Below are 16549 nucleotides of genomic sequence, written 5' to 3'. Positions count from 1 at the left end.
TATTTGATCAACACCAAACACGTATCAGAACAGTACCCAAAAACAGAGGTCAGATTTATAACTTAACTCATTGATTGTAACCAAGCATCGGCTCGAGGGTAAATTTTATTTGTGTAAATGGAAGATGCTTGTACATAAAATTATCAAACTACAATGCAAAGACAGAGTACCCAATAAACATATTTAAGAAAAACAAAGGAGATCAACTGGAAGATAATCAATGAGATTCGTTGGATTTGGATGATAAAGTATAATTCGTTGGATTTTGTATTGGAAGATAATCAATGAGATTCGTTGGATTTGGATTTTGTACTGGGTTATATGTGATGTACAGCTTAATGGTGGGTATTGGTACTGGGTTATATGTGATGTACATCTTTGTTTTAGCTGTACCTGCTGATAAACAAAAGTATTTGCATAGTTTTCACCTAGAAAATATCTTTATTTTCCTCTTATGAGGGGAAGCAACATATGCACATCATATAGATACAATAAAAAAAAAAAATTCAAGTGTTTGAGATGCTTGAAACATACAGATGGCAGCTGTTTAATAGCTAATTTATACTAATTTTCAGAATGGGAAATGAAAAAGAACAGCCCAGTACGCAAACATTATCTAGCTCAAATCCCCCATCCGAGGTATGTATGTTATACGATTTAATATATCAATGGCATTGGTATTGTTCAGTCGATATTTATTTCAAAAATACATAAATAACTTTATCTAATGACATGTTAGGCCATACCATCAACTAGTCCAAATATCCCAAATTACATGCCGGGTTACTTTGGACCAGTGCCTACGTGGTCACCGAGTTTTTTACCATATCCGGTTGGCAACCAATATCCAATCAACATACAGGTGATGATAATTAGGATTTATTCTTAATAAGTTGGTTTATTTGCACCTATTAAAAAAAAATAAGTTGGCTTATTTGTAGGAATTTAATTGCAAACTTTTTGTATTTATTGTAGAATGCTGGTTATCCATTTCAACATATCATGGAACCGCCGGCTCCTATCAGCAATACAAGCTCTGCCACAAGCAGAATAGTTGATTCAGAGGATAATAGACCTGATGGTGGGGAAACTGAAGCGCCATGTGGATCCCCTAGAGCTGAAGAATGTACTGAGGATAGACCAAGTCCTATGGAACCTGGAGATGGCAGTGCTGAGAAATCTCAGAATGTCCAAGTGGATGATGATGATACAATTGAAGAGCCAAAATCGGGAATGGAGTTTAATTCATTTGAAGATTTATTAAGTTATTATAAGGAATATGGTAAGAAATGCGGGTTTGGGGTGATGACGAAACGGACTGAGAGGGGAGAAGATGAGTCTGTTAGATATGTTACCCTTGCTTGTGCCCGCGGTGGGAAGGCCCGGAATAGGACGTTGAATGTTGCCAACCCACGTCCGACAGGGAAAACTGAATGTAAGGCAAAGATTAATGCCTTAAGGCAAGATGGTGTGCTTCGGTTGACGACAGTACATAATATCCATAACCACGGTCTCAGTCCAAAGAAATCCCGTTTCTTTCGATATAATAGAGAAGTTAGTGATGCCGTAAAAAGGGTCCTTGATACAAATGATTTGGCTGGCATCCGAACGAATAAGAGTTACGGATCTCTTGTTGTTGGCGCAGGTGGATTTGAAAACCTACCATTTTTGGAAAAGGATTGTCGTAATTATATTGACAAGGCCAGACATTTACGACTTGGAGCAGGTGGTGCTGGAGCGCTCCGGGATTACTTTTTACGGATGCAGTACAAAAATCCTGGGTTCTTTTATATGATGGATATAGATGATGAGGGGAGGTTAAAAAACGTCTTCTGGGCAGACCCTCGTAGTAGAGCAGCGTACCAAGATTTTGGTGACGTGGTCACATTCGACACCACGTACCTAACGAATCGATATGGGATGCCCTTTGCACCATTTGTTGGTGTAAACCACCATGGACAGTCAATTTTGTTGGGGGCAGGCCTGATTTCCAGTGAGGATACCGAGACCTTTGTGTGGTTATTCGAGACATGGTTGCAATGCATGGATGGTATGGCTCCGAAGGCTATTATCACTGATCAGGATAGAGCGATGAAAAATGCTATCGTAATTGTTTTCCCAAAAACCCGGCATAGATTTTGTCTTTGGCATATACTAAAGAAAGTCCCCGAGAAGCTTGGCTCATATAGTTCGTACAAAACTGGCATGAAAAATGCATTGATGAAATGTGTCTATGACACCCAACTTGTTGATGAGTTCGAGAAATGTTGGGATGAGTTGATTAACACTTACAACTTACATGAGAATGCGTGGTTGCAAAGCCTATATGTTGAGTGTGAACATTGGGTACCGGCCTTTCTGAAGGAGTGTTTTTGGGCTGGAATGAGTACAACGCAGCGAAGCGAGAGCATGAATGCATTTTTTGATGGTTATGTTCATGCTAGAACAAACTTGAAGGAATTTGTAGACCAATTTGATAATGCGTTGAAAAAAAAGATTGAGAATGAAAATCTTGCGGACTTCCAGTCATTTAATGCCACAATCCCCTGTATATCTAGATCCCCGATTGAAAAGAGGTTTCAAGAGTTGTACACGAATGCTAAGTTTAAGGAAGTTCAGCAGCAAGTCAACGGCATCATTGACTTGAATCCAAAGTTACATAAAAGTGAAGGTGCAGTAAAGACATATATGGTAGAGGATGAGGTAATCATCTTAGAAGAGTTCACTAAGCCGGTTACCCATTTTGTGAACTTTAGTGGCGAGGATGCAGTTGCAAAGTGCTCTTGTGGATTATTTGAGATGAGGGGGTTATTGTGTCGGCATATTTTGACCGTATTCAGGTGTAACGATATTAAATTTTTGCCAGAAATGTACATTTTAGATCGATGGAGGAAAGATATTAAAAGGCGATACACATTAATCCACAGCAGATACGATGAAGGGGAACAACGGGCAGATTGTAATAGATATTCAAGTCTTTTAAATATCTGTTATAAGATGATTACTCTCGCATCGGGTTCGAGAGAGCATTATGAAGATGCGAGCACTAAGTTATATGCAATGATTGATTTGTATCGTGCCAATCAAGAACCCCCATCGATGACTCAAATTGGTTCCAATGTTCACAGTACGGCAAAGGACACTACGGTCGATGGTTCTAGGGAAGTACGTAGTCCGCATGTTGTGCGGGGTAAAGGCAGACCTCCATCTCTAAGAAGAGCATCCAGGATGGAGATAGACATGCGGAAAGCTAAAGCAAAGACCAAGAAAGCACCAGCAAAGGGGAAGCGTAAAGAGGTGATGATATTTTAATACCCGCTTTTTGTTTATATTTTGTTGATGAAGAACCATTATTTAATTTTAATTTCTTTTGTTAAATCAATCATTAGCGGGATGGAGGACATACCCAAGTAGTGGATAGAGGAGATACACCGATCGTAGAAGTATGCAGGAATTTATTTGGCTCTTCTGAGATGGTATATTCGCTCCGGTTTATATATAAAGTTATTACTAATTTCCATTGTAATGGTTATATATTTACGTTTAATTTTCAGCAGGCTATTCCAGAAAGAGAAAGTGTGGCTGTAGACGTTATTGGAACCGAACCATGAGAAATATTGATGCAGAGTTAAGAAAGCGTAAGTGGTTCATAGCTTTTTTTTCAAATAATATAGTAATATATATTACTTGAATAATATTATTTTGTTGTTTATTATTTACAGATGCAATTTGGATTAGATGAATCACAACCGTTGCAATGATGGGTTCTAGGATAAACTTTTTGTTGGATTTGATAAAAAACATCTGGATTGGTTTTATTGAAGGTATGGTGTGCTTCGGGATAGTGTTGTAATGGATATATTTGATAAATTAGTTGTGGATTTGATAAATTTTATTTATTTGAGAACCTAGTACGTTTCTTGTAATGGATATATTTGATAAATTAGTTGTTAAATTAGTTGTGGATTTGATAAATTTTATTTATTTGAGAACCTAGTACGTTTCTTGTAATGGATATATTTGATAAATTAGTTGTGGAATGGATATATTTTGTTTATTTGAGAACCATTACGTTGGTTGGATTTGATAAATTAGTTGTGGAATGGATATATTTTGTTTATTTGAGAACCTAGTACGTTTCTTGTAATGGATATATTTGATAAATTAGTTGTGGAATTGATATATTTTGTTTATTTGAGAACCATTACGTTGGTTGGATTTGATAAATTAGTTGTGGAATGGATATATTTTGTTTATTTGAGAACCTAGTACGTTTCTTGTAATGGATATATTTGATAAATTAGTTGTGGAATTGATATATTTTGTTTATTTGAGAACCATTACGTTGGTTGGATTTGATAAATTAGTTGTGGAATGGATATATTTTGTTTATTTGAGAACCTAGTACGTTTCTTGTAATGGATATATTTGATAAATTAGTTGTGGAATTGATATATTTTGTTTATTTGAGAACCATTACGTTGGTTGGATTTGATAAATTAGTTGTGGAATGGATATATTTTGTTTATTTGAGAACCTAGTACGTTTCTTGTAATGGATATATTTGTTAAATTAGTTGTGGAATGGATATATTTTGTTTATTTGAGAACCATTACGTTGGTTGGATTTGATAAATTATTTGTGGAATGGATATATTTTGTTTATTTGAGAACCATTACGTTTGTTGTAATGGTTGGATTTGATAAATTATTTGTCGAATGGATATATGTTGTTTATTTGAGAACCATTACGTTGGTTGGATTTGATAAATTATTTGTGGATTTGAATTATGTGGATTATTTGAGAACCATTACGTTTGTTGTAATGGTTGGATTTGAGAAATTATTTGTGGATTTGAATTATTTTGTGTATTTGAGCAAAGGACTTTGTTGTAATGGGTGGATATATTTGAGATTAATAGCTTCAGTTGAACCATTAGTTTTGTTTCTAGGGACTTTTGCAGCTTCTTTGTTAATGTTGGAGGCCATTTTTCTTTCCAATTGGCCACTTAGTTGAGCCATTGCAGCAAGTCAAGATAGTTGGGGAAGAATTCAAAATAGATTCCAGTTATTTTAGAGTCTTTTGAAGTGTTTGGAATGAGGATGGTATGCATTGCTTTTGGTATGCATTACTTAGTTGAGCCAGGAGTTTGTCATGTGCCGAGACCTGTAATGGTTTGTTGTCCTGGGCCGAGACCTAATAAATCACTGATCATGTGCACCTAATAAATCACTGATCATGTGCACCTAATAAATCACTGATCATGTGCCCAGACCTGTAATAGCTAATAAAGGTTTTACGTAGCTAATAAAGTGTGGCATCCAATGTGCTATTATAATCGCTAGTTGGGCTGAATGCAATCTGCTATTATAATCCATTATTCCACATATAGCTAATTAATCTTTTGGTCCTTTGCAATTCCTGAATTTTAAAAAAATAAAGTGAACTTTGAAACACTGATACAACACTATAATAATTAATCTGAACTATATACCCAAGTAATGAAATACATAAACTGTGTCAAATATGGAGAAAGCTAAACACAACCATTCTATATCAATCCCATTCAGATTTGGACCAAGAAGTTCTACCAATCTGATTGAAATACAAAGATAAAACAAATCTGAAAGTCCAATACAAGTTACATAAAACAAATGTAGAAGTCCAATACAAAGATAAAACAAATCTAGAAGTCCAATACCTAAACATAGAACTAACAACAATCCCAAATTACTTATATAACACTAGGTAACATACATGTACAAATGCAAAATAACAATAAATCCGAAGTAGCGTGCCTACACGCCTAATTTTAGCTTCTTGTGCATTAAGCACCAACTCCTTTTGTATAACATCGTCGCATTTATTGGATAGTACCATTTGCACCCTCTCGAGGCGATCCACTATCTTACGCAGCTCAATCTCCCTCTTTTCAAGAAGCTTGAGTATCTTCTCGACCTCTTTCTCTTTCTTTAACAGTTCGGCTGTTCTTTCTTCAACTTGTAGGTCAATTACTTCATTACCATCCAACCACTTGAAAAACTTACAGTATGGTAAGCCCTGCTCATTTCATGCATATATTGAATTGTATTAGAAAATACTGAATTGTACTATATATGAAATTAATATATATAAAACATGTTTCGGACAACAAATAATGTAATTACCTGGGTATTGTACTTTGAACACCCTAAGAAAGGTCTTCTAGGATTTTTTGCAGTACTTGACCATTTCAATGTGGCTTCGAGCTCGCAAAAGCACAATGGTTTTCCCAAAGTACTTTTGGGAAAAGATGAAGAAGATATTGATGAAGATGATGATGACATTCTAAGATTAACCCCCATAAAACAATTGAATAACAATTTTATAATGGTGGAATAAAATTGAATAGCAGGAAGTTTTAATTCAGTATTTGAACTGCCCCTGCCCTAACATGAAAATATCATGCAACATGCAACATGCAAGGGGCTAAACAACATCAGACGTGTAACCATGTATGTGGTGGTTGGATGTCTTCACCCAACACACAGGATAAAAAAGATGCTGAATAGACAAAGAAGAAACCGAGGAAATGAAGGCATATAAAAAGCAATACCAGTTTGATACATGAGATAGTGGCTTGCTTTGGTAACCTTTACTTTTTACTGTCAATTTGCTTAGATTGGTAATTGTTAAATTGAGACTTCAAACAATTTTATTAATCTAAGCTAATTTTTTTTCCCCTTATCATTGGGGAAAATATAGACAAATCATGTTATTATACAATGTTAAATAGACAGATGTTACTATAAAATGTTATTCTATAATTTGATTTGCATTGCAAGAGATTTAAAATTCAATTATCTTGTGATTTTAATGCAGGCAGGATGTATTTCCAAAATATAGCTCCCGATTGTTATTTTGTTTTACGTACAAAATAATATCTGAGCAACCACTTGCACCCAAACTAACCATTTTCTTTGGTTTAAAAATGATGTGGAATGCTGCAATCCACATTTAACAGCATATGACAAGCATGTTAAATACTGCAAACTGTTCTTAAAAAAAGGCTGCATAACAAAGCAAAAAATAATAATTTGTCCACAACTAGTTGAGAAACATGAGAAAAAAAAAGCAATCCACATCATTCAGCATATGACAAACATGTTAAACTAGTTGTGGACTGAACCGAACCAACCCTAGTTGGGGTAGCAGCGTGCATTCTATAGCTTTTTGTGCAGAGGCATTGGCAAGGTACAAACCAAACCCATTTAATTGAAATTGCAAACTATATAAATAAACGGAATCCAAATCAAACCAAATCTCCAAATCAAGTAATGAATACTTTAAAATCACAGCACAAATTTGGTGGAATAAAAGTAAAAGCAACAATCCAAATAAAACCTGGGGGGTTATCGAGCACAGGGAGGACCGTGTCTACTCGCGACCTCAGGGGTGAAGACGACGGGGATGGAGGTTCGGGGGAGAGGGAGGACGATGGGAATGGAACTTTGCGGGGTCGTGGAGAAGAGAGAACTGTTCGCGGGTTCGCGTGGGTTTATGGGTATCAAGGCTGAAGAGGACGGGTAGATTAGGGTTAGGGTTCGTGTGAAACAGAGGGATTTTCTCTCTGGGTTAGGGTTAGGGTTCGTGCTCGTGCGAAACTTTTGGGATTTTCTCTCTGGGTTAGGGTTAGGGTTCGTGCTCGTGCGAAACCTTTGGGATTTTCTCTCTGGGTTAGGGTTCGTGCTCGTGTGAAACAGAGGGATGTTCTCTCTGGGTTAGGGTTCGTGCGTCTGTGCAGAATAGAAGGATGGGATGCGGGGGAAGGGTAGATTAGGGTTCGGGTTCGTGCGAAACGAAAGGGATTAAGTGGTAGGTTCGGGTTCGTGCGAAACAGAAGGGATTAAGTGGTAGGGATTAGGGTTCGTACGAAACGGAAGGGATTAAGTGGTAAGGGTTAGGGTTCGTGCGTGGTGGCAGAAGAGAGGGATGGGATGCGGGGGAAGGGTAGGTTAGGGTTAGGGTTCGTGCGTGGGGGATTTCTGGATATGGCATTAGGGGGAAGAAGAGAGGGATTGTGCTTTACGGGGGAAGGGAGGAATGCGGGGGGGAAGAAGAGACCTAAAGCGAAAAAGCGTGCGTTTTCAAATTAATCGCCACGACGTCGTTTAGCACTAATGCCACGTAGGCGCCGAGGCCGCAACGGGGACGCGGTAGCGGTTGCGTTTAGCTTTTTCGTTAAGAAAATATACATTGCCAGTATGATTCATAAACTCAACTGCTGAACAATTAAATACTTCTTCTATAATTTCACCAAACATAACGGCAGACATTCTTCATATACCATCGTCGAGTTCGACATATGCTCGAGAACTATAAATTTGATTGAAATATAATTTTAAGTTTGAGTTAATAAAAACTATATATTAAATCTGTTACATAAATTATAAATTTTTTTTTGAAAGACACATACTGTAGTTGGGAAATGTTTTGATTTTTGTAATTGTAATAAAGGAAGTTATCATTGTAATCATGCACAGTTCCTTTTTTACAGTCAATAAATGACTATTTCATATAATTTCAAATAAAAAAAATTGTGAATTCAAATCTTAATTTTATACTTTTAATTTATTGAAATATTTTACGCCAAATATAAATAATAAAATTTATTTATTTTTTAACTTAGACTTTTGAGATGAAGAATGATTTGAATCTTTGAAAGACTTTCTGTTTTAGTTTAATTATTTGAAATGATTGCAATTATTCATTAGCTATTTTCAATCTAAAATGTATATGTAATTATGTTCAACAATTGCCTTGACCATGTCTTCAGGCCCCTCGATTTCTCCGCTCGTTGAAAGGGTAACTTGGATATTTCGTGGGCAGTAGGGGGATAACATAGAGATTTAAATAAAATAATGATATATTTATATCGCAATAATAGTTTTTAGTGGGCTAAAACTAAAATGAAATAGAACCCCCGCAATTCGCTGACACTGTATTAAAGAACATTCACTATTAACGGACGGATTTAAAGCGTTAACTTTAACGGAAAAAGGAATAAAATCTGTTAAAACAAGAATTTATGTTAGATAGCCACTTTATATATAATAGAGATATTAGGTGAAAGTAACGTGCAATGTTTACTTGTTTATATATATATATATTTTGTTAAGAACTAATTTTTGTTTAATAAATATGTAATAGTTTTGGTTAATTAAATAACGATATAATGTTTATGTAATTTATAAATAATTATAGGTTGTGATATATTATAAAAGAAGAGTATTAATAGAAGTTATAACATGGTCCTATAAATAAACATTGCAAGCCAAATAGATCATTGTATATCAAAATATCTATCTCTACAGCATCAAAAGTGGTCTTAATTTATAGTTGAATAAATAAATTATTTGATTATGATTAATAATCAACCTAATTGTTTGTTTAATTAAGGAATCATTAAGGATTAATGAAAATTATGGAATAAAACGTACTAACTTGTTTTGAATAAAATGGCATCGTGGAGGTAGTGGAGATAACCGACATGGGGGACTCCGGTTCGGACCCCAAAACTTCATCAAATAGAGAAGATGAACTCAACAGATACGACATGAACTCCATAATCGAGTCGACCTCCACCGCCTGCACATCCCAGATATATAAACCACCTTTCACAAATTACTCTATGATAATTCATTTTTTATTTAAAATAATTAATCACCGTTAATTATTTTAAAGCTATGATCTAACTTAATTTGGTTAAAGTCATGCAAATAAATATTATAAGTAACAAGTACTATAATATTTCATAATCAGTTCATGTATACGTACATGATTTCAAGATTAATATTGTTTTCTTAAATCAATTAGTTATTTTCAAACATATATATAATTACCAAAATATATAAATTAAATAAATTTGTCTTAATCTTTTCTTTTGTGTTATATATAAAGCTAGCTAGTGGCCTTTATATATGGAGATGATCTAGATTATTACCATCTGATCAAAATCAATTATTTTTTTGAATGTTTTTGTCTGAGTTTGTAGCATCGCAACATAAACAGGAATTTCAGTGTTGAAGGAAAATAAAGAAACATTATTATGAGACACAAACAGACTTGCCAACAACTACCTGATCCAGGATTGCCAAGGAATGCCATATGTGGGGTTCTACGCCTCTCATCCAAAAGCATTTCCCTTGCCCATTTCCGTAGGTGTACCTTAAGCTCATGCAAACCTACTACATTTGATATTTCATTTTCAAGCTCATCCGTCTTAGCTTTAGTTTCACTGCATGCTTCGATTGCTCTTCTCTTCCGCTGCTCTCCTAGATGCCAGTTCAATAGTTCCCACAACTTTTCACTTCTTGGGCCTGGTGAGAGATGATTTAGAGGAGTCATGCCCTCCTGCAATTCAAATGTTACACCAACTATGATTATTTACAAAGGGAGAATCTTTACTAAGCCAAAATCATGGCAAGCAATTGCAATCCACCATACATTATCCTTAGCACTACAATCAGCATTGTACTCAAGCAATGTATTGACAGTCAAGCAATCTTCAGCTTGAAGTGAGTACCAAACAACAAGATGTAATGGTGTCATTCCATTATGCATTAATAAGACAATGCAATATAGAGTTTACCATCAGAAATCCAAATCCCACTTTTAATTTGAACTCTTCAAAAAATGGATCATAAGGTAATAAGAAAAAGCACATTTGCTTTGACTTCAATAATAGCACCATGACCAAGAAGAACCTATGCAGCATCATTGCACCCATTCTTTGCTGCAATGTGCAAAGGAGTTTCTCCATACTGCAAAGCACAACAATTTGACACTCAGGAATCAGTAACAAGATCAAGAAGTCGTGAGCATAGGCTTAATAAATCCCAAGCATCATTGTAATGTATGCACTTTTTCCAAAAACCCAATTACATTAATACTTACAATGTTCCTGGCTTCCAACTCAACCTTATCTGTCCCTTGCCGATCAAGAAGAAATTTTACTATCTCGGCCCTGTTATAACCAACAGAAACGTGAAGTGGCGTCTGTGTCATCTGAAATCAAGCAAACGAAAGGAATGCATTAAATAGAAGAATAAACAACTTCATCTAAGATGAGGTTCTGGAGTCCATCAACAAACACAATGAAAAGCAGACCTTATTTCTTCAACTCTTTAAAATAGAAGCATATATACATAAGCAAAAGAAAAACCCAATAACAAAAATAAACGCTATGCATTTTACTCTTTTTTACTAACAGCATTACTGCCTACAATACAATGTTTCCACTCCAACCTTTGCTGAAGTTACTACTCAGTTGTAGGTCGTCGTGCGTGACCGAGTTCCTCCACGGCGGAGTCCCTCCGTTGGCGATCCCTTAAGGATATACCTTGCAGGCCAGCTGCCTGTTCATGCATGTATCATAAACTTCAACATGCATGTATCATACTTGAGTTCTCTAAGAAATAAAAAGGGATCAATATGCTATTCTCTTAATCATCATTATAAATAGATGGTCATCGTGATCTCTAACAGGATTGCTTAAAAAAAATGATATCCAAAATCAGGGGGTAAAATCCAAGAGGACTTCCCCAGTCCCAAACTAAAAATAGCAATAAAAAAGAAAAAAATTAACAGAAACAAAAGTTCCAAAAACAACTTCTATATTCTAGAAGCCCAATATCCACGAGAACCAAAATACGTGCAAACCCATCAAAAGCTTGCATATTTGAACGCATAAACATCAAGAAAATGAACGACAAACAAAAAGTAAGCAAAACCCATTGAAATTAAATGCAAAAAACCTCAACTTTCTGATTAAAAGCCATCCTCTCTTCATCATAAAATAACTTTTTTAAACCGTACCAAGTAGCAGAGATTATCAGATTTAGGAAGCAGAACCAACAATAAAATCTCTGTATTTGTACAGGAAAATTTTGAGTTTAAAGGAGATTTATTGGTTGGAAAATGTCCTTTAAGTTAGGATGTTGCACCCAGAAACATAGGGTACCAAACCCGGATTAGTGCTTGGGAAGAACAATAAATTAAAAGACCGAATCCGAAGCGGTCCAGCCAAAAAACTGGAATCAAAAGACAGAGCATGAAAAGTCGCATCCCATTGACATTGAGAAAGGGAGAACCGATTAAATTAAAGAGCAATGTGGTATTATGTTAAAAATCACCGAATCCACTTCCTTCTCCGGAGAAGCCACATAAAAACCACATCATTCCTCAATCTCCTGTGGCGTCGGAGTCTCCGAAACATCGGCCGACTTTTCTAGTGAGCGGCGGCTTGACGGTTTCTCTCTGCGTTTACCTAATATTATTTGTACAATGTTTCGAAAAGTGTAAGATGGGTGTTATGGTTAGTAGTGGTTGTGGAGGAAAGGAGGCGCGAGAGGGCTTTGGAGCGACGCTGAAGGAGGAATTTGAACACTCCGAGGGAGATTTTGGGGGTTGGCATAAGTCATTGACGAGGCATATCGGGAACTCTATGTGGAAGACGAAGCATGATGAATACGATGAGGCTCTCGGTGCTGGAAGCATTATTTTCCTTTCTCGATGGCCCAGACGGATATAACAGAAAGTTTACGGAAAATCATTAAATTTATTGTAGCTCGTTAAAATAAGAAATTTATAAATAAATTAATCATGTATTAGTGACATTGTTGATTATTAGTGTGTTTAATTTTCCAATCAATAACATGATGATTTAAGTATTCATGAGCTTATATCTGCTACAAGTGTCACAAAGAGTACACTTTTCTTGAGTGCACCAAAACAACTAGATATTGTTGAAGTAATTTGAGCGGATATAGTAATCTAAAAAAATAAATGCAACTTTGAAGAGTGTAGAGCACTATATATTTTTAAGGTGATAATTGCCACCATTCAAAAGAGTTTACTACTGAACCAATTCACCTCTAGAATACAATAAAGTTACCAACTATAGATAGCAATTCTGAAGTTTTTTCTTTAGATTTTTTCTACAAAATTGTGTAAGTTACGGAAAATATGGGAGAATGGAATGTTAAAATTCATGGGTCTCATCCTCTATTTATAGAGAATAAATTGGCATTATGTAAAAGATCACAACTTTTAACTTGTAACTTTTCAACTGACATATACTAATTTAAAGGCCATGATGTTTCACTTAAAGACCAAGAGGCATGCATGCCTAGCCAAGTGGTTAGGTTCGAGTCCCCCCAATGACACTTTTCTTGTGAATTAATTTTAAAGCATTGCACTCCTTCAATGTGCCTCTTCGAATGGGCCATGTGCCCCTTAGACCTCTAAGCTTATCTCGTGCTTTGATAAAATTAAATCATTATAGTGTAGCCCTGGAGTTTCAAACCAATTCTCATTCTTTTGTAACAACACATCATTATCACCGAACCAATGCATTTCCTTATAGTAGTTGTTTACAATGCGTTTTGACACCGATTACTGGGTTCAACAACCTCGAATACAAGCAAAGTAGTGGCTCGGGGTTATGGATAACCTCTGATGCCTAAGTCAGTGTTCCCCTTACTACTTGGGAGAATTTCAGTATATCAAGAGAGCATGAGGCAATTCTAACATGAGGTTTGGCTTTTATACCACTAGCCGAGTTGGTCCCCCGTATCTTGTGTCAGAGGTATCTATCTTTCATACGGGACGTTATTATGCTGTTTCTGGAGGGGCTTTGCCCTCTCAAGTCACGTCTTTTTGGCTGGTTGGTGGCGCAGATTCTGCTGCATACTTTTGCCAATGATAGGGGTCGTGTCCCGGCACTATTGGTGATAAGTTGCTTTACTGCGAACCCCTTGTGCTTGTGTGTGTCACCGTTTTGACGGGGCAATGTCAGGAATATCGGTGCCCCATCACATTGCATTTGTCTTTCTGTAGTCTGGGCTTCATCTCCCCCGAGCCCTAGGCCTTTTATCCTTTGTGTAGCCCATGGTCTGTGCACCCAAGGGGAGGGGGGGTTATGTGTGATAGCCTTTGGCATGGTCTTAGCCCAGCCTAAGAGGGAAACATGAATGTCCCTCCCCATTGGGCCCAGCCCGATAAGGGATTTCACATCCTCTCTAATTACCCCGCTAGTTTCTAATGTATGTGTTCAATGGGAATTAGTAATCATGTCGGTCCATTTAATTCTTTTGGCAGCTTATGACGTCTGGCATGGGAAGCTGCTTGTCATGCGCTTCTTTTCCCCTTCCCACGTTTGGAGGTTGCGTCTAATGGTATGCCCCATGTTTTCTCGTGCAACAAAAATGGCAGGACCTGTCACTTGTTGTTCTGCATCCCAATGACACCTGTCTTCTCCCAGTCTAGGCAACTCGATCGTCATAGTCTTCTTATTTAAACCCAAGTCCTGCATCATTTTCCACTTTCTAGCTTTTTAGTTTCCTTCATGCTTTTTACTCTCTTGTGCTTTCCTCATGTCTTCCTTCTCAACCCCTTCTAGCCTTCTTCTTCTTCCTCACTTGCCTTCAAACCCTGCACATGACGCCCAAGAATGCTTCGCGTTTTGCTCCCTGGGGTGCTCGCACATCCTGTCCATAGGAGTCTTCAAGAGTTCTCGGGGGCCCAGATCTCCCTGAGGCTCGCGATGAGTTCCAACACTTTGACAGGTACCACTGGATCTTGATAGTTACTCCAATGGAGTTGTGGTCATTAAGGAATTCCTTTGGAATGCCTAGTTCTACAAACCTCAAGGCCCCAGTGAACCGCCAAAGGGCCATGGAGTCGAAAGGGTTTGCCATGAGAGTGGGTCTGTACCCTCTGATGAACACTAGCAGACTACGACTTCCCTTCTGTCGTCCAGTCCGAGAGGTTTTGGACATCCTTCGCTTGGTGCTTGTAGAGCTCCATCCCAATGCTTGGAGGATCCTGATGTGCTGTTGCATCACTCGGCGCCTAGTCCTCAAACCCCTCGATAAGGTTTACCGAGACTTGACCACCAGGGAGTTCTTGTTCACACATAGTGTGTTACATCTGGACAACAACTTGTGCAGTTTTCATTCCTGGTCGAGGTTTCGGGTTGCTCGGCTAAAGACCTGTTACTTTCATATCAAGGACTAGTTTAAACAATTCTTCTTCATGACGGGAGAAGGTTAGGAGTTCCCAGCTAAGTAGGAGGTTCGCCGCGAGTTCCCTGTTCGGGTAGTTTGGGGGCATTGTACCAAATGACAAAGAGATCGGCCTAGAGATGTCCAAGCCTGAGCAAGCTTGATTGGAGGTAGTCTATGCCTGGGTGAAGGCACATCCCAGTGACGTCGAGTCGAAGGCCCTGCTGACCAGAGCCAATGTAAACCGCTTCTTGACTTCTTCGGACTGGTCATGTTTCATAGGGAGGCGCTTGCCGAAGAGTCAATCATCTTTTAGGGGGGGCGAAGGAGACCTCCCAACCCTCATTTGGGGGAAGGGGCGAAAAGACCTCGCATCAAGGTTAAGGAGTCATTAGGGTCAGGAGACATGGTGGCAGTAGAAGTGGAGTTCTCCTGCGAAATGCACCTATTTAGTCAACTGTATTGTCTTTCTAGTAGTTGTGGTTTGAATCCATAACTAATTGATCTTCTTGTTTTCTTTCTACTTGAACAGCTAAGTGTTGTGATAATTAAACCAAGTAGATATTTTGTCAATTACAAAAATCATGAATATATATATATATATATATATATATATATTACATATTTCTTATTTCTAGCTATATGTACATGATGAGGACTTTTGGGACAAAGATTGATCTTCTTTGCATCCTTGGTCTTGGTCACAGTAGTTTATGTCTATTATTTTTGGGTTAGTACATGTTTCTTTGGCTAGCTTGTTGAAAATTTTAAGTCCTTTCCATTATATATATATGTGTGTGTGCGTGAGTAGTACATATTTTTTGGAATTAATTTTTTAATTCTAATTTATTTTTTCAGCTTATTTTATTGTGATATAGATGCTACACTTAGTGGAGACAATCGTCCACAAGGGATGTGGCAGATGCCAGTGCTCCTGTACCGATGGGTACTTCCACCTCTAGAGCCACATCTAGAGCAGACTTCCTGTGTGAGTAGTCAACTCTCATACCCATTTGCATACCCATTTGTATAAAGTCACTACTTATATCATACCCATTTGCACTAACATACCGATGTACACCAAAACAAACCAAATTGAAAACCCATTGGTAATATGTGTAGATCTAAGACATCCTTAGACCAAGACGCAATGGCTGCCGTTTTCATCATTTATGTTGAAATCTAAGATGAGAATTTTTGGTGTTTAATAAAAATTTAAAATCTTATTTTTTAATATTATTATTATTTTAAAATTTAAAAAAGTTAAATTTTTTATTATATTTTGTGAGAATTTAAAAAATTATAGTAATGAAATGAGATGATATGAAAATTTTATATTACATTTGTAAAACATATCATCGGCTTGGGCTTGGATCCGAGGGTTTTCACTAGGTCCTTGTTTTGGGGTTCTAAAAAAGGTAAGCCAATCTTAAATTATAAAGTGAGCGCATCTCTCCTAATAAGCATTTTCGGGCTTATAAAATAATCATTGGGTTTAATCCTAA

At 37.0% G+C, this 16549-nt stretch overlaps 2 protein-coding genes across 6 annotated transcripts; one reads left to right on the top strand and one right to left on the bottom strand.

Moving 5' to 3' along the window:
- The first annotated feature begins 284 nt into the window (after positions 1 to 284).
- Positions 285 to 3611, top strand: LOC108983332 (protein FAR1-RELATED SEQUENCE 5-like). Its single transcript, XM_035683488.1, has 7 exons — positions 285 to 409; positions 576 to 639; positions 740 to 862; positions 976 to 2346; positions 2497 to 3297; positions 3390 to 3476; positions 3558 to 3611. The coding sequence occupies exons 1-7, from the start codon at positions 285 to 287 to the stop codon at positions 3609 to 3611; spliced, it is 2625 nt and encodes an 874-aa protein (XP_035539381.1).
- Positions 3612 to 5523: 1912 nt separating this feature from the next.
- LOC108998269 lies at positions 5524 to 16079 on the bottom strand. 5 transcript variants are annotated; one of them, XR_004797818.1, is made up of 8 exons: positions 16066 to 16079; positions 13114 to 13118; positions 10936 to 11037; positions 10631 to 10802; positions 10119 to 10392; positions 9484 to 9627; positions 6168 to 6241; positions 5827 to 6060 (listed from the first exon to the last, which is right to left on the bottom strand). XR_004797818.1 is itself a non-coding variant. In XM_035683823.1 (6 exons), the coding sequence occupies exons 4-6, from the start codon at positions 10799 to 10801 to the stop codon at positions 9563 to 9565; spliced, it is 510 nt and encodes a 169-aa protein (XP_035539716.1). In that variant the 5' UTR covers position 10802; positions 10936 to 11046; positions 11287 to 11396; positions 12174 to 12546; the 3' UTR covers positions 9221 to 9562. The 5 variants fall into 5 exon arrangements, 2 of the variants coding, with proteins under 2 accessions (XP_035539715.1, XP_035539716.1); XR_004797816.1 differs by lacking the exons at positions 13114 to 13118; positions 16066 to 16079 and adding exons at positions 11287 to 11396; positions 12174 to 12546 and having other exon boundaries at positions 10936 to 11046; XR_004797817.1 differs by lacking the exons at positions 13114 to 13118; positions 16066 to 16079 and adding exons at positions 11287 to 11396; positions 12174 to 12546 and having other exon boundaries at positions 10704 to 10802; positions 10936 to 11046.
- Between the last annotated feature and the right edge of the window lie 470 nt (positions 16080 to 16549).

Source organism: Juglans regia, chromosome 12, assembly GCF_001411555.2.
Source record: "Juglans regia cultivar Chandler chromosome 12, Walnut 2.0, whole genome shotgun sequence".
NCBI lineage: Eukaryota > Viridiplantae > Streptophyta > Magnoliopsida > Fagales > Juglandaceae > Juglans > Juglans regia.
This window is presented reverse-complemented; position numbering and strand designations above follow the sequence as displayed.

Coding starts and splice junctions, on each gene's coding strand:
- LOC108983332 (XM_035683488.1), top strand. CDS start 285: ATGAGATTCGTTGGATTTGGATTTTGTACTGGGTTATATGTGATGTAC. Junction 863..975: donor AATATCCAATCAACATACAG/GTGATGATAATT, acceptor TATTTATTGTAG/AATGCTGGTTATCCATTTCA. Junction 2,347..2,496: donor ATGTTGAGTGTGAACATTGG/GTACCGGCCTTT, acceptor TTGAAAAAAAAG/ATTGAGAATGAAAATCTTGC.
- LOC108998269 (XM_035683822.1), bottom strand. CDS start 9,563: ATGAAGTTTTGGGGTCCGAACCGGAGTCCCCCATGTCGGTTATCTCCA. Junction 6,328..9,483: donor TGCCATTTTATTCAAAACAA/GTTAGTACGTTT, acceptor GGTTAATCTTAG/AATGTCATCATCATCTTCAT. Junction 6,061..6,167: donor GTTCAAAGTACAATACCCAG/GTAATTACATTA, acceptor TGAAATGAGCAG/GGCTTACCATACTGTAAGTT.